The 21,594-nt window shown below is 46.9% G+C and overlaps 1 protein-coding gene across 1 annotated transcript; it reads right to left on the bottom strand.

Annotated features, from left to right (window-relative positions):
• Nucleotides 1-1,086: 1,086 nt before the first annotated feature.
• LOC134353286 (insulin-like growth factor-binding protein complex acid labile subunit) lies at nt 1,087-8,703 on the bottom strand. Its single transcript, XM_063061317.1, has 2 exons — nt 8,589-8,703; nt 1,087-5,528 (listed from the first exon to the last, which is right to left on the bottom strand). Exon 2 carries the CDS (start codon nt 5,511-5,513, stop codon nt 3,405-3,407), a length of 2,109 nt encoding a protein of 702 aa, XP_062917387.1. The 5' UTR covers nt 5,514-5,528; nt 8,589-8,703; the 3' UTR covers nt 1,087-3,404.
• Between the last annotated feature and the right edge of the window lie 12,891 nt (nt 8,704-21,594).

The following is a 21,594-nucleotide window of genomic DNA, read 5'->3' as shown; positions in this document are numbered from 1 at the left end:
CTGGGTAGTAGAGGCCCGAAATACCATTTTCTTCCATTGATGCTGCTGACACATTGAGTTGGTCCAACTAGTCTCTATTTTACTCAGAGAGTGCTAGCTGTGTGGAACGAGCTTCCAGCAGAAGTGGTTGAGGCAGGTTCGATATCGTTATTTAAAGTAAAGTTAGATAGGTATATGGACAGGAAAGGAATAGAGGGTTATGAGCTGAGTGCAGGTCGGTGGGACTAGGTGAGAGTAAGCCTTCGGCACGGACTTTGAAGTTTTCATGGTTTCCCAAAGAGCAGCTGACTGATCCCTAACACTATAGACGTAACATCTACTTGTCAATGCAGTACCTACGAGCAGAGGTGTGATCGGCCAAACTGCCGCGTCAGAATCACTTCCCTCTGGTTCCCTTCATCCTTTCCTTTCTTCCATGGTCCATTATCATCTCCTATCACATTCCTTTTTCTTCACTGCTTTGTCTCTTCCACCTATCACCTCCCAACTTCTCAGTTCATCCCACTTTCCCCCTCACCTGGCCTTACCTATCACCTGCCACTCCCTCCCCCCACCTTCCTACCTGGCTTCTGTCCCGCTCCCAGCCCGAAACATCAGCTCTTCATTCCCCTCCATGGATGCTGCCCTGCCTGACCTGCTGAGCTCCTCCAACATTTTGTGTCCACTGAATAATCCCGCAACTGTTTACGCATTAAACCAACCATCTGAGCTGCAGGTGAACAGCGGTGTGGGGATTCTCCTCATCACTGGGTCAAACTTGGCATGGGATCTTGCTGTGCACTGTTTCAGAACCCTTTTGGCCCTCAAGAAGGGTTACAACAATGCCTGGATCTTCTCCAACAGGATAGCCAGGATCTGGGAATGTATAATGCCGCAGATCCTGAATTTCTGAAATAAAAACAAATCCGGAACACTCTCCAGTGGAACTGGGAACACTCGGCAGGTCATGCAGCATCTGTGGTGACAGAACCAGTCCACTTTACAGGTGTAGGACCCTTCATAAGAACTGGTGTGGAGGTGAAGATCTTTAGGCTGAATCAGCAGGCAGCAACAAGGTTTTGTGGTTTCTTAAAAGCCTCATTTTAATTCTAAGAAACCTAACAACAGCGAGTACAGCGTAATATTTACCACAAGACTGCAGTGCAAGGTCCAGGAACATGATATTGACATGTAACCGTAACTCTGAGTCAGCATTGCAGGCATCTGCGAATTGCAAACAAAAGTACAGCAGGCTGTTAAATCTGTAAGTTAAAGAAAGCAAAGGCTTCTCAGCATGTCCATAAGTAGTTTTTAACATACTTTAGGTGTTTGGCAGGATTGTTTTCATGAAAAATTAGTAAGGTTCTTGATTAGTCCCCAGCCATTATTAATACTGTCCAGAGATTGCCTGCCTGCGTCAGTGATAACCAGGACACGTGATATGCACCAGTTGCTCATAAGGCCATCCAGCTCCTGCTTCATGGCTTCACATGACCCTGATCAGGGGACAAAGCTGGTGCTACACTTTGCCCATGGGTGACCTGCAGGCTAGTGGAGGGAAAGAGCACCTTACATCTTCTTTGGTAGAGACTTATCTCCACCCCGCCACACTTGATTAGTCAGGGTGTCAAATGTTACAGGGAAAAGGTAGGAGAAATAGGGTTCCAAGCTATTGTACAGAGTATTGGTGGGGCCACACATAAAGCAATACACCCAGAATGCTGGAGGAACTCAAGAGATCAGGCAGCACCTGTGGAGCGAATGAGCAGTCGACATTTTGGCTGGATTGGAAAGGAAAGGGACTGAAGCCCCGAGAATCTCATCGTAAGGAGAGCGGGCAGTTCACAGAAATTGATTCCAGGGTTAAAGGGGTTGTGTTATTTGGATCGACTGAGCAAATTGGGACTATGGAGCAAAAGAAACAAATGGTCAGAGGAACTCAGTAGGTCAGGCAGCATCTACAGAAGGAAATGGACAGTTGACAGTTCAGGTCAAGACCCTTGTAGAGCGGAGATCACCAATATGAAGAGGTGAGTGGAAGCTGGCAGGTGATGAGTGGACTCAGCTGATGAAGAGCAATAGCAGGATGGAAGAGTGGAAATAGTGCTGAACACTGACAGGTGGAGTCAGTGACCGTGGGCAACCTGTTAGCGTAGCAATTGGTGTAATGCTATTGCACCCCAGCTATAAGACCAGGGTTTGAATCCCTCCTCTCTCTGTAAGGAGTTTGTACGTTCTCCCCATGACCTCGTGGGTTTCCTCCAGGTACTCTGGTTTCCTCCCACACCTCAAGGACGTACAGGTTAGGGTCAGAGAGTTGTGGGCGTGCTATGTTGACCCCAGACTCCTGCAGGCTGGCCCAGCACAATTCTTGCTGATTTGATTTCACGCAAACATGCATTTCACTGAATGTTTTGACGTACTTCAGAGAAATAAAGCTAATCTCTTTAATCCTAGAGGTCAACTGATGGTGGAATTTGATGAGAGGAAGGTGGAGCATGGAATAAAATGAGGGAGGGGGAATAGGTATGGTGGGGAGAGGGGACCCAGTGGGAGGAGTGTGTGAATGACGGGCAGATGGAGGGGTTAATGAAACAGAAAAGAGTGCACGCAGAGGGTGCAGTTCATAATTGGAGGGGAAAGGTGTGTCATTTCATTTTAAATAAAGATTAGGTGGAATTTTTCTCCCAGTGAGTTGTGAATTGGACCATAAGACATAGGAGCAGAATTACGAACAAGAGAAAATCTGCAGTTGCTGGAAATCCAAGAAACACACACAAAATGCTGGAGGAACTCAGCAGGCCAGGCAGCATCTTTGGAAAAAAGTACAGTCAACTTTTCGGGCCGAGACCCTTCAGTAGGACTGAAGAAAAAAAGATGAAAAGTAGATTGAAATTCAGGAACTCAGAATAATGTTACCTGTAATTTTTTGAAGTTAATTCCAAAAGTTGGAGACAGTTTCATGTTCCTGTAAAGGGCTTCTATAGCAAAAACACAGTCTGCATTTACGTAGCATTTTAAAAGCTGCAAGCACCCCGAGTACCTTCAGAGAGGTGTGACCAAGCAATGTAGGGCACCAAGCCACACAGTGGGGTATTAGATCAGCTGGTTTAAATCCGGGACACAGACAGAGGGTTATAGGAGCTGCTTACAGGAGAAAGGAGGGCTGGAGAGAATCAAAGAGGGGATCCTGCAGCTGATGTCCCAGGCAGTTCAACGGTGAGTTTCTGAGAGCCTACGGAGATGTGTTATTTAAGACTTCGATGCATTTCTAAAGAGCAGGGGCAAATCGAGGGTGAAGGCCAGGAAAGTGGGTGAGGCATATTGTAATCTTTTGAAGGTTTGGGGGGCTGAATGATTTACAGTACTTTCACAAAGGTGTTGGGATGAGAGGAGAGCAGAGGTCATCTGGAACTGGACTGTCCTCAGAAGAAGGGAAGTCTGAGGGAAAGCAGTGATGAGAAGAGGAGGAGGACGGCTGGAAGAGTGGATGGAGATGTCCTCACGGCAGAGGAGCAGTGTGCGGGCACGAAGGAAAAATTCTTCACGGCTGCCACTGGCGTTCGATCGGAGGAGCACTCTGGTGTGTCCAATACTCTGCTGGGGTTCTTCTGCAGCCAGTCTCTCAGGTGGAGGATGGAGGGGCAGCTGCACATCCAGGGATTGCCCTGCAGGTGGATCTGTTCCAAGTGCCTGAGTGATGCCAGCAGGCCAGCGCTCAGCTGCCTCAGTCTGTTGTGGTCAAGGTGCAGGAGAGCGAGCCGGGGGACGTCCCGGAACAGAGCATCCGGCAGGGCTGACAGCTTGTTGCGGTCTAGGTGAAGCTCCTGCAAGTGGCCCTGCCTGGCAAAGGTGTTGGGGCTCAAGGTGTGGAGCTGGTTCCTGTGGAGAAGCAGCTTCTGTAGCTTGCGTAACCCCGAGAAGACATTGGGGGGAAGGGAGTCCAGATAGTTGAACTGGAGCTGGAGGACCTCGAGCTTGTGCATGTCCTGGAACAAAGTGCTCTTGACCGTGGACAGGGAATTCCCTTCCAAATGCAACTCTCTCAGCTTCCTCAGCTCCTTGAAGACTCCCAGTGGGATGGTGGTCAGCTTGTTCCCATTTAGCTGCAGCTCCTTCAGGTTGGCCAGACCCATAAAGGTGTCTTGGCGGAGATGGGAGATCTGGTTCTGGCTGAGCTGGAGCACTCGCAGGTTCTTCAAGCTGGCAAAGACGCCCCTGGGGAGCAAGGCAATATGGTTGTGGTCCAGTTGCAGTTCCCTCAAGAAGCTCAGGCTGCGGAAAACCTTCTTGGGAATGAGCTCCAGCCCATTGTTGTCAAGGTACAAAGTTCTCAGGTGGTTTAGCTGGTCAAAGACCCCCTCAGGCAACTGAGTGAGCAGGTTGTTGTCCAGCTGGAGCTCCCTCAGCTCTGACTGATCCTGAAAGATCTCTGGAGGGAGGGACGAGATCCGGTTGTTGTCCAGGTGTAGTTCCTTGAGATTCATGAGGCCAGCAAAGACCTTGGCAGGCAGTGACTCAATGGCATTGTTGAACAGGTTTAGTACAGTCAGGTTCTCGAGCTTCTGGAAGGCTTGTGGGGGTAGGCCAGTGAGGTTGTTCAGACTCAAATCCAGTCTCCTCAGTTTGGTCAGGTTAAGTAAGGCATTCACTGGCAGGTTGCTGAGCCCATTGTTACTGACGTCCAGCAAGGTCAGATCTTCAAGTGCAGAGAGAACCCCAGGGAAGATGGTGATTTGATTACTATTCAAGTAGAGGTTTTTCAGTGCTTTGAGGTGTCTCATGACCTCCTCAGGAGCCAACCAGATCTGGTTATTTGTGAGGCTCAGGACGTGAAGTCGGTCGAGCCCATCAAAGGATCCCCTAGTCAGGGCAGAAAGGTTGTTACTTCGGAGGAACAACTGGCTCAGGTTCCCCAGTCCCTGGAAGGCTCCTGGTTGGATCTCCGAGATCAAGTTGCCATTCAGCTGAAGTAAATCCAGTTGGCTCAGCTCACTGAAGATGCCAGAGGGAATGGCCGTGATTTGGTTCAAGTTGAGCATCAATACCTGGAGGCTGGCGAGGCCAGCGAAGGCCCCAGGCTCAACCAAGTGAAGGGGGTTGCTGCTCAGGTGCAGCTCTTCCAGACTGGTGAGGGGCTGCAGGCACCCAGGTGCCAAGGAGGATATGAAGTTGCTATTGAGGAAGAGCTTCTTCAGCTGGGTCAGGAGTTCCAGTCCTTGAGTTGGTACAGAGGTGAAGAGGTTGTGGCTGAGATCGAGGAGAAAGAGGTGCCTGCCCAGACGCGAGCCATTGGCAACCCCGGCTGAGAAGTCTGCTGGAAGGAGAGTGGAGATGCTGTTGTATTGCAGGAAGAGTTCTTGGACGTCTGGCGGTAGGGTACTGGGAATCTCTGACAGCCCTTTGCTAATGCACCAGACTATATTCTCACCATCCTTGGGGCACTTACAGATCTCGCAGAGGTCGGCGGAAGAGATCTTCACCAAGGAGGTGAGGAGGCCGAGGACAGCAAGGTACAAGAGGAGTCTCTCCATGGTGGAAAGGTCCCACTGTAAAATAAGCACATTGAAGACAGTCACCACGAGGAACTCAATGGGTCAGACAGTATCCATGGATGGAAATAAGTAGGTGAGTTTCAGGTCGAGACCCTTCATCTGGACAAAGAAAGAGGGCAATTAAATCCCAATGGATCTACATCTGGATCACCAGGTAATTTTTTTTTTATTTAGAGATACAGCATGGTAAGAGGCTCCTCCAGCCCAAGCCTGTGCTGCCCAATTAATTACATCCATGTAACTAATTAACCTACTATGTGGGAGGAAACCCACGCGGTCACGGGCAGAATGTACAAACTCCTTACAGACAGGGGTGGGAGCTAAACCTGGGTCACTACAATCATAAAGCTTCCCTCTAACTGCTAAGCTGCCATTCTCTCCCCTGACTCTCTGGGATCCTGCATTCCCTTACACTCAATGGGGCCCCATTTCCCGTGCTCCCCTTTCCACTCATCAAGACCCCACTTCCCAGAATGGTTAGCGTAATGCTTCACTGCGCCAGCGACAACTGATTGCGGTTCAATTCCTGCCACTGGTTGTAAGGAGTTTGTACGTGGTGGCGTGGGCTTCCACTGACAGCTCCGGCTGCCCCCCTCGTTCCAAATGGGTTCAGGTTAGTAAGTAGTGGAGCGGATGTGTGACGTTTGAGACACTTGTGGACTGCCCCAGAACGTCCTTGGACTGTACTGCCCGACGATGCAGATGTTCTGATGTACATATGACAAATAAAGCTGGTCAAACACTTCTCTTTACTCCCTTTGGATTCAAGGTACCCCAGTTTTAGGGTTCCATTCTGCACCCCTCTTGCATTAACATACAAAGGCACTGGAGGAACTCAGCAGGTTAGGCAGCATCTATGGACAGGAAAGAACAGCTGACATTTCGGTTGAGACACTTCACCTAGGCTAAAAGATAGAGAGGAGATAGCCAGTATAAAATGGTGGGTGGCAGGGCCGGGAGGAGGTGGTGTGGGAGGGCTGGCTTGTGATTGGTGGACCTGAGTGAGAGATGGAATGGTATCAGAAACTCAAAGTTGAGAGGTGAAGTGACAAAGGGTTGAAGATGGTTGAATTTGACAGGAGAGAAAGGCGGAGCAGGGAAGGGGCAGGGAATGGAGGGAGAGAGGTGAGGAGGGTACCTGGCAGTGGACAAGGCCCTAGACAGACATGCCAGTGTGAGAACAGGAAATAAAACTGAAATGTCTGGACACCAGGAGATCAACAGGTGGAGTGGAGGTGCTCGATGGAAGAGAAAGGGACCTTGTGCCACCTATTCCTAAAGATTTCTATAATGGCTCCCACACCTCCCCCTTGCAAAGGGTCTCAATCCGAAACATCAACTGTCCATTTCTCTCCACAGATGCTGCCTGACCCCATTGAATTACTCTAGCACTTTATGTGTAGATCCAGATTCCACCATCGTGGTCTCTTGTCTCTCCGTTATTGACAATATTGGTGCCTTAAATACAGAAATTTGTCAGCTATGGGCTTTTGAGACCAGCACTGAGACCATCCCGTCTGACTGGTGTTCCATCCACCACCCTAGATATTCACTCCCTCCACCATCTCCGTGTGCTCTGCCACTCACCCAGCCTACTCTGACAGCACCCGCAAAACCCGCTAACACCCGTGCCAACGAGGGTGAGAAGAAGAGCATTGCCCCTGGCGTGCTCCCATCCATGTCGGTACAGTAGCATAGCGGTTCGCGCAATGCTTTACGGTGCCACCTGTCAGATCGGGGTTCATTTCCTGCCGCTGTCTGTTCACCCCGTGACCCTGTGGTTTTCCTCCGGGTGCTCCGGTTTCCTCCCACAGTCCTAAAACATACGGGTTAGGGTTCGTAACCTGTGGGCAAGTGCTGCAACACTTGCAGACTACCCAACACAATCCTCACTTCGATGCAAACAATGCATTTCACTGTCTGTCTCCATGTATGTCACAGATAAAACTAATCTTTCATTGTTATCTTTAAATCACACATAGGACATAAAAGGAGACTATTCACATCCCCTGAGACCATAAGATATAGGAGCATAATTAGGCTATTCAGCCATCATGTGTGCTATCATGACTGATTTACTACCCTCTCAACCACATTCTCCTGCCTTTTCCCCATAACCTTTGAAGCCCTGACTGATCAGGAACCCATCAACCTCCACTTTAAATATACTCAATGACTTGGCCTTCAGAGCCGGCTGTGGCAATGAATTCCACAGATTCACCACCCTCTGGCTAAAGAAATCCCTCCTCATGGCCATTCTAAAGGGATGTCCTTGTATTCTGAGGCTGTGCCCTCTGGTCCTACACCTGTTGAGAGAACAGATTCCCTATGAGGTACTTTCCCAACAATCCCATCAATTTCCCCCAAAGATATTATCCTTCACCAACACACCAAGGACATTATGTAGCGGCCAGTTAATCCACAGGCCTTCATGTTCTTTGGGATGAGGAGGGAAACGGGAGCAAATTTAGATTTATTTCCTACATGCACTTCAAAACTTACAGTGAAACGTGTCATTTGTGTCAATAACCAACACACCTAGGGATGTGCTGATGGCAGCCCACAAGTACCACCACGTATTCTGGCACCAACATAGCATGCCCACCGTCCTTGATAGACAGAACACAACAAACAAAAAACAGCAACAGCAAACAAAGGCCATTCCCCCTTCCCTACCTATGCACATACACAGCCCTCTAACCCCAGGGCAGCCCTTCTTCAGCCTCCAACCTCCAGCAGACTTGAGCCTTTCACCTCCCCATGAACTCAGAGATGACAGACCAGGGGCTCTGGCTCGAGCACCCGGGACGGTGGGGGGGGGGGTCTCACGCCATCACAGGGAGCACATGCAAACTCCACACACAGACAGCACCCAAGCTTGGGATTGAGCCCAGCTGGCTAAAGCTGGCAGGCAGCAGCTCTATCCAATGTGCCATCCCTTCCGGAAATCACTCCTAAGGAGGTTCAACAAACAAAATAGTTCAGGCAGCCCCCTGCTGCCCACAACCATCCCCCCCAGACAGAAACACAGTGCCAAAGTGGCTGGTTACTCACAGCCAAGCTCCTTGGATCGGTCCCACCAAGCGTTGTCTCACTGCCTGTCCTGGGCAATATGGTCCTTCTCTGGTCGCTGACAGGAGCTTTATCATCACTCTGCCGAAACCTTCGAGGGAGCTGACCAGGCTTCCTCCTCGTTCTCTGATGTGTCAGGATGTGGGCACTGCTTTCAGCTTCCGTTCTGCCTCCATGGACCAGGTCTGTGAATTGTGTGCCTTGAGGTGAGGTGTGAAACCAGGCAACAGCACCCTGAATTAAAGCAGTGCGCAAAAGTCACGTTCCTCTCAGGATTGTCAAACAGTAACAGGAACAGGCCCTTCAGCCCACAATGTCTATACTGAAAACTGTGCCAAATCTCTTCAGCCTGCACAGGACCCATATCCCACTATTCTCTGTGTCTTAACAGCTTTTTAAACACCACCTTCACATCTTCTCCCACCACCTGCCCTGGCACGCTCCAGGCACCTACCACGCCAGTGTGAAATACTTGCCCTGCACATTTACCCCTTCTCCTCATCTGCTATCACCTCCCCCGGTGCCCCTCCTCCTTCCCTTTCTCCCATGGACCACTCTAAACCCTATTGGATTCCTTCTTCTTCAATCCCCTTACCCCTTCTACATATCACCTCCCAGCTTCTTACTTCAGCCTCCTCCCCTCACCTACCTCTTAAATATCACTGTAGTATCTGCTTCCAGCCCCACCCCTGGCAGCCTGTTCTAGTCACCCACATCTCCTTTAAACTTTCTCCACTCTCGTCTTAAACACATGCCCTCTCATATTTGACATTTCTATCCTAGGAAAAAGATTCGGATTCCCTGCCCTGTTTATGCCTCTCATAATCTTATAAACATATGTCAAGTCTCCCCTCAGTGTCCGTCATTCCAAAGAAAACAACCCAAGTTTGTTCAACTTCTCCTTACACCTCATACCCTCAAATCCTCTTCTGCATCTTCTCCAAATCCACCCATTCTTCTTATGATGGATTGCTGAGAACCGCTCGCGATTCAGTAACCCCTCATTCTCAATTTCATAAACTCAATGAACACATTCCCATTTTGACATGTCAGTCTCTGCTGCCACAATGAGGCCTCTCTCATGTCGGAGAGACAACAACTCAAATTCTGTCTGGGTGGCCTGCAAGCTGCTGGCATGAACATCGATTTCGCTAACTTCCAGTCATTTCTCCCCCTCACCCTTCTCTTTTTATCCATTCCCCATTCTAGCTCTCCTCTTACTCTTTTCCTTCTTCTCTCCTGCCCATCATCTAAATCTAGTTTCCCTCCTCCTCCCCTTTCTCCCATGGTGCACTCTCCTCTCCTATCAGATTCCTTCTTCTTCAGCTCTTTACCTTTTCCACCTATCACCCCCTAGCTTCTTACTCCATACCCCCGCTCCATCTGGCTTTACCTATCACTTCCCAACTCGTCCCCCCACTTTCTTACTCTGGATTCTTCCCCCTTCCTTCCCCATTTTGATGAACGGTCTGGGCCCAAGATGTTGACTCCACAGATGGTGCCTGACCTGCTGAGTTCCTCCAGTTTTTTTTTTCGTGTCTGTGTGTTGCTCATTAACCCGGTGAGCTGGAGTACACAAAGGTTCTTTATACTGGCAGTGTCACTCTCATTTCTCTCCTAGACTACCTGTGGATCTCACTGGCATGGCCAGCAATTATTGCCCCTTTGAGAGGGTAATGATCAACCAGAAGCATAGTTGACAGGGCATCTACGTATTTTGTAAAGAGCCATCCACACAAGATGGGCCTGGAGTCACGTTTACTGGGTAAGGACTGAGGGAATCAGTCAACCGTAAACTGAAGAGATTCTGCAGATGCTGGAAATCCAGAGCAACACACAGAATGCTGGTGGAACTCAGCAGGGCAGGCAGCATCTATGGTGAGGAATAAAGAGACGATTTTTCATCAACCAGACGGGTTTCTACAAGACTCCAATAGGTTTTGTGGCCCTAACTGAAAGAAAAGAAATGTTAACTTTATTAGTCATATGTAAATTCAGTGGCCACATTATTAGGTACACCTGTACACCTGCTCGTTAATGCAAATATCTAATCAGCCAATCATGTGGCAGCAACTCAATATATAAAAGCATGCAGACGTGGTCAAGAGGTTCAGTTGTTCAAACATCAGAATGAGGAAGAAATGTGATCTCAGTGATTTAACCGTGGAATGATTATTGGTGCCAGAAACTGCTGATTCATGGGATTTTCACGCAGAACAGTGTCTAGAGTTTACAGAGAATGGCGCTACCCTCACTCCAGTTTCCCTGTTTCTACTGTAAGTGTAGATGTACAGGTTATGGTTAGTACGAGACATGGACTTGCTATTTTAGTGCCAGAAGCTTGCTGACACTTTCAGCCTGCCCCCAGAACATCTTCAGACTGTATTGGTCATTGTCACAGATGATGCATTTCACTGTATGAACACAGAACAGAGAACAGTACAGCACAGTACGGGCTTCAGACCATGATGATGTTCCAACCATTTAACATACTCCAAGATCAACCAAACCCTGCACTCCCACATATCCTCCATTTTTCTTTCATCCATGTCTTCTCACTGGCCCTCACGTATCCCCTTTGTCAGCACCACTGACCTGCATTCCCAATTCCTTTATTCCATCCTCTCTCTCTCTCTCTCTCTCTGACCTGCATTCCCAATTACTTGATTCCATCTTCTCCTCTCTGAACTGCATTCCCAATTCCTTTATTCCATCCTCTCCTGTCTGACCTGCATTCCCAATTCCTTTATTCCATCCTCTCTCTCTCTCTCTCTCTCTGACCTGCATTCCCAATTCCTTTATTCCATCCTCTCCTGTCTGAACTGCATTCCCAATTCCTTTATTCCATCCTCTCCTGTCTGACCTGCATTCCCAATTCCTTTATTCCATCCTCTCCTGTCTGACCTGCATTCCCAATTCCTTTATTCCATCGGCTCTCTCTCTCTCTCTCTCTCTCTGACCTGCATTCCCAATTCCTATATTCCATCTTCTCCTGTCTGAACTGCATTCCCAATTCCTTTATTCCATCCTCTCCTGTCTGACCTGCATTCCCAATTCCTTTATTCCATCCTCTCCTGTCTGAACTGCATTCCCAATTCCTTTATTCCATCCTCTCTCTCTCTCTCTCTCTCTCTGACCTGCATTCCCAATTCCTTTATTCCATCTTCTCCTGTCTGAACTGCATTCCCAATTCCTTTATTCCATCCTCTCCTGTCTGAACTGCATTCCCAATTCCTTTATTCCATCCTCTCCTGTCTGAACTGCATTCCCAATTCCTTTATTCCATCCTCTCCAGTCTGACCTGCATTCCCAATTCCTTTATTCCATCCTCTCCTCTCTGACCTGCATTCCCAACTCCTTTATTAAATCCACCATCTCTCTCTCTCTCTGACCTGCATTCCCAATTCCTTTATTCCATCTTCTCCTGTCTGAACTGCATTCCCAATTCCTTTATTCCATCCTCTCCTGTCTGAACTGCATTCCCAATTCCTTTATTCCATCCTCTCTCTCTCTCTCTCTGACCTGCATTCCCAATTCCTTTATTCCATCCTCTCCTGTCTGACCTGCATTCCCAATTCCTTTATTCCATCCTCTCCTGTCTGACCTGCATTCCCAATTCCTTTATTCCATCCTCTCCTGTCTGAACTGCATTCCCAATTCCTTTATTCCATCCTCTCTCTCTCTCTCTCTCTCTGACCTGCATTCCCAATTCCTTTATTCCATCTTCTCCTGTCTGAACTGCATTCCCAATTCCTTTATTCCATCCTCTCCTGTCTGAACTGCATTCCCAATTCCTTTATTCCATCCTCTCTCTCTCTCTCTCTCTGACCTGCATTCCCAATTCCTTTATTCCATCTCTCTCTCTCTCTCTCTCTCTCTCTGACCTGCATTCCCAATTCCTTTATTCCATCCTCTCCTGTCTGAACTGCATTCCCAATTCCTTTATTCCATCCTCTCCTGTCTGAACTGCATTCCCAATTCCTTTATTCCATCCTCTCTCTCTCTCTCTCTCTCTGACCTGCATTCCCAATTCCTTTATTCCATCCTCTCCTGTCTGAACTGCATTCCCAATTCCTTTATTCCATCCTCTCCAGTCTGACCTGCATTCCCAATTCCTTTATTCCATCCTCTCCTCTCTGACCTGCATTCCCAATTCCTTTATTCCATCCTCTCCTGTCTGACCTGCATTCCCAATTCCTTTATTCCATCCTCTCTCTCGCTCTGACCTGCATTCCCAATTCCTTTATTCCATCCTCTCCTGTCTGAACTGCATTCCCAATTCCTTTATTCCATCCACTCGTGTCTCACCTGCATTCGCAATTCCTTTATTCCATCCTCTCTCTCTCTCTGTCTCTGACCTGCATTCCAATTCCTTTATTCCATCCTCTCCTGTCTGACCTGCATTCCCAATTCCTTTATTCCATCCTCTCCAGTCTGACCTGCATTCCCAATTCCTTTATTCCATCCTCTCCTGTCTGAACTGCATTCCCAATTCCTTTATTCCATCCTCTCTCTCTCTCTCTCTCTCTCTCTCTCTCTGACCTGCATTCCCAATTCCTTTATTCCATCCTCTCCTGTCTGAACTGCATTCCCAATTCCTTTATTCCATCCTCTCCTCTCTGACCTGCATTCCCAATTCCTTTATTCCATCCTCTCTCTCTCTCTCTCTCTCTGACCTGCATTCCCAATTCCTTTATTCCATCCTCTCCTGTCTGAACTGCATTCCCAATTCCTTTATTCCATCCTCTCCTGTCTGAACTGCATTCCCAATTCCTTTATTCCATCCTCTCTCTCTCTCTCTCTCTGACCTGCATTCCCAATTCCTTTATTCCATCTTCTCCTGTCTGAACTGCATTCCCAATTCCTTTATTCCATCCTCTCCTGTCTGACCTGCATTCCCAATTCCTTTATTCCATCCTCTCTCTCTCTCTGACCTGCATTCCCAATTCCTTTATTCCATCCTCTCCTGTCTGAACTGCATTCCCAATTCCTTTATTCCATCCTCTCCTGTCTGAACTGCATTCCCAATTCCTTTATTCCATCCTCTCCTGTCTGAACTGCATTCCCAATTCCTTTATTCCATCCTCTCTCTCTCTCTGAACTGCATTCCCAATTCCTTTATTCCATCCTCTCCTGTCTGACCTGCATTCCCAATTCCTTTATTCCATCCTCTCTCTCTCTCTCTCTCTCTGACCTGCATTCCCAATTCCTTTATTCCATCCTCTCCTGTCTGAACTGCATTCCCAATTCCTTTATTCCATCCTCTCCTGTCTGACCTGCATTCCCAATTCCTTTATTCCATCCTCTCCTGTCTGACCTGCATTCCCAATTCCTTTATTCCATCCTCTCCTGTCTGACCTGCATTCCCAATTCCTTTATTCCATCCTCTCTCTCTCGCTCGCTCTGACCTGCATTCCCAATTCCTTTATTCCATCCTCTCCTGTCTGAACTGCATTCCCAATTCCTTTATTCCATCCTCTCCTGTCTGACCTGCATTCCCAATTCCTTTATTCCATCCTCTCTCTCTCTCTCGCTCTGACCTGCATTCCCAATTCCTTTATTCCATCCTCTCCTGTCTCACCTGCATTCGCAATTCCTTTATTCCATCCTCTCTCTCTCTCTGTCTCTGACCTGCATTCCAATTCCTTTATTCCATCTTCTCCTGTCTGACCTGCATTCTCAATTCCTTTATAACATCCTCTCCAGTCTGACCTGCATTCCCAATTCCTTTATTCCATCCTCTCCTGTCTGAACTGCATTCCCAATTCCTTTATTCCATCCTCTCTCTCTCTCTCTCTCTCTCTGACCTGCATTCCCAATTCCTTTATTCCATCCTCTCCTGTCTGAACTGCATTCCCAATTCCTTTATTCCATCTTCTCCTGTCTGAACTGCATTCCCAATTCCTTTATTCCATCCTCTCCTGTCTGAACTGCATTCCCAATTCCTTTATTCCATCCTCTCTCTCTCTCTCTGACCTGCATTCCCAATTCCTTTATTCCATCTTCTCCTGTCTGAACTGCATTCCCAATTCCTTTATTCCATCCTCTCCTGTCTGACCTGCATTCCCAATTCCTTTATTCCATCTTCTCCTGTCTGAACTGCATTCCCAATTCCTTTATTCCATCCTCTCCTCTCTGACCTGCATTCCCAATTCCTTTATTCCATCCTCTCTCTCTCTCTCTCTGACCTGCATTCCCAATTCCTTTATTCCATCTTCTCCTGTCTGAACTGCATTCCCAATTCCTTTATTCCATCCTCTCCTGTCTGACCTGCATTCCCAATTCCTTTATTCCATCCTCTCTCTCTCTCTCGCTCTGACCTGCATTCCCAATTCCTTTATTCCATCCTCTCCTGTCTGAACTGCATTCCCAATTCCTTTATTCCATCCTCTCCTGTCTGAACTGCATTCCCAATTCCTTTATTCCATCCTCTCCTGTCTGACCTGCATTCCCAATTCCTTTATTCCATCTTCTCCTGTCTGAACTGCATTCCCAATTCCTTTATTCCATCCTCTCCTGTGTGAACGGCATTCCCAATTCCTTTAGACCATCCTCTCTCTCTCACTTACCTGCATTCCCAATTCCTTTATTCCATCTTCTCCTGTCTGAACTGCATTCCCAATTCCTTTATTCCATCCTCTCCTGTCTGACCTGCATTCCCAATTCCTTTATTCCCTCTCTCTCTCTCTCTTACCTGCATTCCCAATTCCTTTATTCCATCCTCTCCTGTCTCACCTGCATTCCCAATTCCTTTATTCCATCTTCTCCTGTCTGACCTGTATTCCCAATTCCATTATTCCATCCTCTCCAGTCTGACCTGCATTCCCAATTCCTTTATTCCATCCTCTCCTGTCTGAACTGCATTCCCAATTCCTTTATTCCATCCTCTCTCTCTCTCTCTCTCTCTCTGACCTGCATTCCCAATTCCTTTATTCCATCCTCTCCTGTCTGAACTGCATTCCCAATTCCTTTATTCCATCTTCTCCTGTCTGAACTGCATTCCCAATTCCTTTATTCCATCCTCTCCTGTCTGAACTGCATTCCCAATTCCTTTATTCCATCCTCTCTCTCTCTCTCTGAACTGCATTCCCAATTCCTTTATTCCATCCTCTCCTGTCTCACCTGCATTCCCAATTCCTTTATTCCATCCTCTCTCTCTCTCTCTCTCTGACCTGCATTCCCAATTCCTTTATTCCATCCTCTCCTGTCTGAACTGCATTCCCAATTCCTTTATTCCATCCTCTCCTGTCTGACCTGCATTCCCAATTCCTTTATTCCACACTCTCTCTCTCTTTCTCTCTGACCTGCATTCCCAATTCCTTTATTCCATCCTCTCCTGTCTGACATGCATTCCCAATTCCTTCATTCCATCCTCTCCTGTCTGAACTGCATTCCCAATTCCTTTATTCCATCCTCTCTCTCTCTCTCTCTCTCTGACCTGCATTCCCAATTCCTTTATTCCATCTTCTCCTGTCTGAACTGCATTCCCAATTCCTTTATTCCATCCTCTCCTGTCTGAACTGCATTCCCAATTCCTTTATTCCATCCTCTCCTGTCTGACCTGCATTCCCAATTCCTTTATTCCATCCTCTCCTGTCTGAACTGCATTCCCAATTCCTTTATTCCATCCTCTCCTGTGTGAACGGCATTCCCAATTCCTTTAGACCATCCTCTCTCTCTCTCTCTCTCTCTCTCTCTCTGACCTGCATTCCCAATTCCTTTATTCCATCTTCTCCTGTCTGAACTGCATTCCCAATTCTTTTATTCCATCTTCTCCTGTCTGAACAGCATTCCCAATTCCTTTATTCCATCCTCTCTCTCTCTCTCTCTCACCTGAATTCCCAATTCCTTTATTCCATCTTCTCCTGCTGAACTTCATTCCCAATTCCTTTATTCCATCCCCTCTCTCTCTCTCTCTCTCTCTGAACAGCATTCTCAATTCCTTTATTCCATCCTCTCCTGTCTGAACTACATTCCCAATTCCTTTATTCCATCCTCTCCTGTCTGAACTGCATTCCCAATTCCTTTATTCCATTTTCTCCTGTCTGAACTGCATTCCCAATTCCTTTATTCCATCTTCTCCTGTCTGAACTGCATTCCAAATTCCTTTATTCCATCCTCTCTCTCTCTCTATCTCTCTCTCTATGACCTGCATTCCCAATTCCTTCATTCCAACCTCTCCTGTCTCAACTGCATTCTCAATTCCTTTATTCCACACTCTCTCTCTCTCTCTCTCTCTCTCACTCTGACCTGCATTCCCAATTCCTTTATTCCATCCTCTCCTGTCTGACCTGCATTCCCAATTCCTTTATTCCATCCTCTCCTGTCTGACCTGCATTCCCAATTCCTTTATTCCATCCTCTCTCTCTTTCTCTCTCTCTCACTCTGACCTGTATTCCCAATTCCTTCATTCCATCTTCTCCTGTCTGAACTGCATTCCCAGTTCCTTTATTCCATCCTCTCCTGTCTGACCTGCATTCAAAATCCCTTTATTCCATCCTCTCATGTCTGAACTGCATTCCCAATTCCATTATTCCATTCACTCTCTCTCTCTCTCTCTCTCTCTCAGACCTGCATTCCAAATTCCTTTATTCCATCCTCCCCTGTCTGAACTGCATTCCCAATTCCTTTATTCCATCCTCTCCTGTCTGAACTGCATTCCCAATTCCTTTATTCCATCCTCTCTCTCTGACCTGCATTCCCAATTCCTTTATTCCATCCTCTCCTGTCTGAACTGCATTCCCAATTCCTTTATTCCATTTTCTCCTGTCTGATCTGCATTCCCAATTCCTTTATTCCATCTTCTCCTGTCTGATCTGCATTCCAAATTCCTTTATTCCATCCTGTCCTGTCTGAACTGCATTGCCAATCCCTTTGTTCCATCCTCTCATGTCTGAACTGCATTCCCAATTCCATTATTCCATTCACTCTCTCTCTCTCTCTCTCAGACCTGCATTCCCAATTCCTTTATTCCATCCTCTCCTGTCTGAACTGCATTCCCAATTCCTTTATTCCATCCTCTCCTGTCTGAACTGCATTCCCAATTCCTTTATTCCATCCTCTCCTGTCTGAACTGCATTCCCAATTCCTTTATTCCATCCTCTCTCTCTCTCTCTGACCTGCATTCCCAATTCCTTTATTCCATCTTCTCCTGTCTGAACTGCATTCCCAATTCCTTTATTCCATCCTCTCCTGTCTGAACTGCATTCCCAATTCCTTTATTCCATCCTCTCCTGTCTGAACTGCATTCCCAATTCCTTTATTCCATCCTCTCTCTCTCTCTCTGAACTGCATTCCCAATTCCTTTATTCCATCCTCTCCTGTCTGAACTGCATTCCCAATTCCTTTATTCCATCCTCTCTCTCTCTCTCTCTCTCTGACCTGCATTCCCAATTCCTTTATTCCATCCTCTCCTGTCTGAACTGCATTCCCAATTCCTTTATTCCATCCTCTCCTGTCTGACCTGCATTCCCAATTCCTTTATTCCATCCTCTCCTGTCTGAACTGCATTCCCAATTCCTTTATTCCATCCTCTCCTGTCTGACCTGCATTCCCAATTCCTTTATTCCATCCTCTCTCTCTCTCTGACCTGCATTCCCAATTCCTTTATTCCATCCTCTCCTGTCTGAACTGCATTCCCAATTCCTTTATTCCATCCTCTCTCTCTCTCTCTCTCTGACCTGCATTCCCAATTCCTTTATTCCATCCTCTCCTGTCTGACCTGCATTCCCAATTCCTTTATTCCATCCTCTCCTGTCTGACCTGCATTCCCAATTCCTTTATTCCATCCTCTCCTGTCTGAACTGCATTCCCAATTCCTTTATTCCATCATCTCTCTCTCTCTCTCTCTCTCTCTGACCTGCATTCCCAATTCCTTTATTCCATCCTCTCCTGTCTGAACTGCATTCCCAATTCCTTTATTCCATCTTCTCCTGTCTGAACTGCATTCCCAATTCCTTTATTCCATCCTCTCCTGTCTGAACTGCATTCCCAATTCCTTTATTCCATCCTCTCTCTCTCTCTCTGACCTGCATTCCCAATTCCTTTATTCCATCTTCTCCTGTCTGAACTGCATTCCCAATTCCTTTATTCCATCCTCTCCTGTCTGACCTGCATTCCCAATTCCTTTACTCCATCCTCTCCAGTCTGACCTGCATTCCCAATTCCTTTATTCCATCCTCTCCTCTCTGACCTGCATTCCCAACACCTTTATTAAATCCCCTCTCTCTCTCTCTCTTACCTGCATTCCCAATTCCTTTATTCCATCCTCTCCTGTCTGAACTGCATTCCCAATTCCTTTATTCCATCCTCTCCTGTCTGACCTGCATTCCCAATTCCTTTATTCCATCCTCTCTCTCTCTCTCTCTCTGACCTGCATTCCCAATTCCTTTATTCCATCTTCTCCTGTCTGAACTGCATTCCCAATTCCTTTATTCCATCCTCTCCTGTCTGAACTGCATTCCCAATTCCTTTATACCATCCTCTCCTGTCTGACCTGCATTCCCAATTCCTTTATTCCATCTTCTCCTGTCTGAACTGCATTCCCAATTCCTTTATTCCATCCTCTCCTGTCTGAACTGCATTCCCAATTCCTTTATTCCATCCTCTCTCTCTCTCTGACCTGCATTCCCAATTCCTTTATTCCATCCTCTCCTGTCTGAACTGCATTCCCAATTCCTTTATTCCATCCTCTCCTGTCTGACCTGCATTCCCAACTCCTTTATTAAATCCCCTCTCTCTCTCTCTCTTACCTGCATTTCCAATTCCTTTACTCCATCCTCTCCTGTCTGACCTGCATTCCCAATTCCTTTATTCCATCCTCTCCTGTCTGACCTGCATTCCCAATTCCTTTATTCCATCCTCTCCAGTCTGACCTGCATTCCCAATTCCTTTATTCCATCCTGTCCTGTCTGAACTGCATTCCCAATACCTTTATTCCATCCTCTCTCTCTCTCTCTCTCTCTGACCTGCATTCCCAATTCCTTTATTCCATCCTCTCCTGTCTGAACTGCATTCCCAATTCCTTTATTCCATCTTCTCCTGTCTGAACTGCATTCCCAATTCCTTTATTCCATCCTCTCCTGTCTGAACTGCATTCCCAATTCCTTTATTCCATCCTCTCTCTCTCTCTCTGAACTGCATTCCCAATTCCTTTATTCCATCCTCTCCTGTCTGACCTGCATTCCCAATTCCTTTATTCCATCCTCTCTCTCTCTCTCTCTCTGACCTGCATTCCCAATTCCTTTATTCCATCCTCTCCTGTCTGAACTGCATTCCCAATTCCTTTATTCCATCCTCTCCTCTCTGACCTGCATTCCCAACTCCTTTATTAATTCCGCTCTCTCTCTCTCTCTCTTACCTGCATTCCCAATTCCTTTATTCCATCCTCTCCTGTCTGAACTGCATTCCCAATTCCTTTATTCCATCCTCTCCTGTCTGAACTGCATTCCCAATTCCTTTATTCCATCCTCTCTCTCTCTCTCTCTCTGACCTGCATTCCCAATTCCTTTATTCCATCTTCTCCTGTCTGAACTGCATTCCCAATTCCTTTATTCCATCCTCTCCTGTCTGAACTGCATTCCCAATTCCTTTATTCCATCCTCTCCTGTCTGACCTGCATTCCCAATTCCTTTATTCCATCTTCTCCTGTCTGAACTGCATTCCCAATTCCTTTATTCCATCCTCTCCTGTCTGAACTGCATTCCCAATTCCTTTATTCCATCCTCTCTCTCTCTCTCTCTCTCTCTCTGACCTGCATTCCCAATTCCTTTATTCCATCTTCTCCTGTCTGAACTGCATTCCCAATTCCTTTATTCCATCTTCTCCTGTCTGAACAGCATTCCCAATTCCTTTATTCCATCCTCTCTCTCTCTCTCTCTCACCTGAATTCCCAATTCCTTTATTCCATCTTCTCCTGCTGAACTTCATTCCCAATTCCTTTATTCCATCCCCTCTCTCTCTCTCTCTCTCTGAACAGCATTCTCAATTCCTTTATTCCATCCTCTCCTGTCAGAACTACATTCCCAATTCCTTTATTCCATCCTCTCCACTCTCTCTCTTAACTGCATTCCCAATTCCTTTATTCCATCCTCTCTCTCTCTCTCATCTTCTCCTGTCTGATCTGCATTCCCAATTCCTTTATTCCATCTTCTCCTGTCTGAACTGCATTCCCAATTCCTTTATTCCATCCTCTCTCTCTCTCTCTCTCTCTCTCTAGGACCTGCATTCCCAATTCCTTCATTCCAACCTCTCCTGTCTCAACTGCATTCTCAATTCCTTTATTCCACACTCTCTCTCTCTCTCTCTCTCTCTCTCTCTGACCTGCATTCCCAATTCCTTTATTCCATCCTCTCCTGTCTGAACTGCATTCCCAATTCCTTTATTCCATCCTCTCCTGTCTGACCTGCATTCCCAATTCCTTTATTCCATCCTCTCTCTCTTTCTCTCTCTCTCACTCTGACCTGCATTCCCAATTCCTTCATTCCATCTTCTCCTGTCTGAACTGCATTCCCAATTCCTTTATTCCATCCTCTCCTGTCTGACTTGCATTCAAAATTCCTTTATTCCATCCTCTCATGTCTGAACTGCATTCCCAATTCCATTATTCCATTCACTCTCTCTCTCTCTCTCTCTCTCTCAGACCTGCATTCCAAATTCCTTTATTCCATCCTCCCCTGTCTGAACTGCATTCCCAATTCCTTTATTCCATCCTCTCCTGTCTGAACTGCATTCCCAATTCCTTTATTCCATCCTCTCTCTCTCTTTCTCTCTCTCTCTGACCTGCATTCCCAATTCCTTTATTCCATCCTCTCCTGTCTGAACTGCATTCCCAATTCCTTTATTCCATCCTCTCCTGTCTGAACTGCATTCCCAATTCCTTTATTCCATCCTCTCCTGTCTGAACTGCATTCCCAATTCCTTTATTCCATCCTCTCCTGTCTGAACTGCATTGCCAATCCCTTTGTTCCATCCTCTCATGTCTGAACTG

Source organism: Mobula hypostoma, chromosome 10 (genome assembly GCF_963921235.1).
Source record: "Mobula hypostoma chromosome 10, sMobHyp1.1, whole genome shotgun sequence".
Taxonomy (NCBI): domain Eukaryota; kingdom Metazoa; phylum Chordata; class Chondrichthyes; order Myliobatiformes; family Myliobatidae; genus Mobula; species Mobula hypostoma.
The sequence above is the reverse complement of the archived record's forward strand: the minus strand, read 5'-3'. Positions and strand labels throughout refer to the sequence as shown.

What these genes read in the sequence shown, in the direction of transcription:
- LOC134353286 (XM_063061317.1), bottom strand. Translation starts at nt 5,513, where the DNA reads ATGGAGAGACTCCTCTTGTACCTTGCTGTCCTCGGCCTCCTCACCTCC.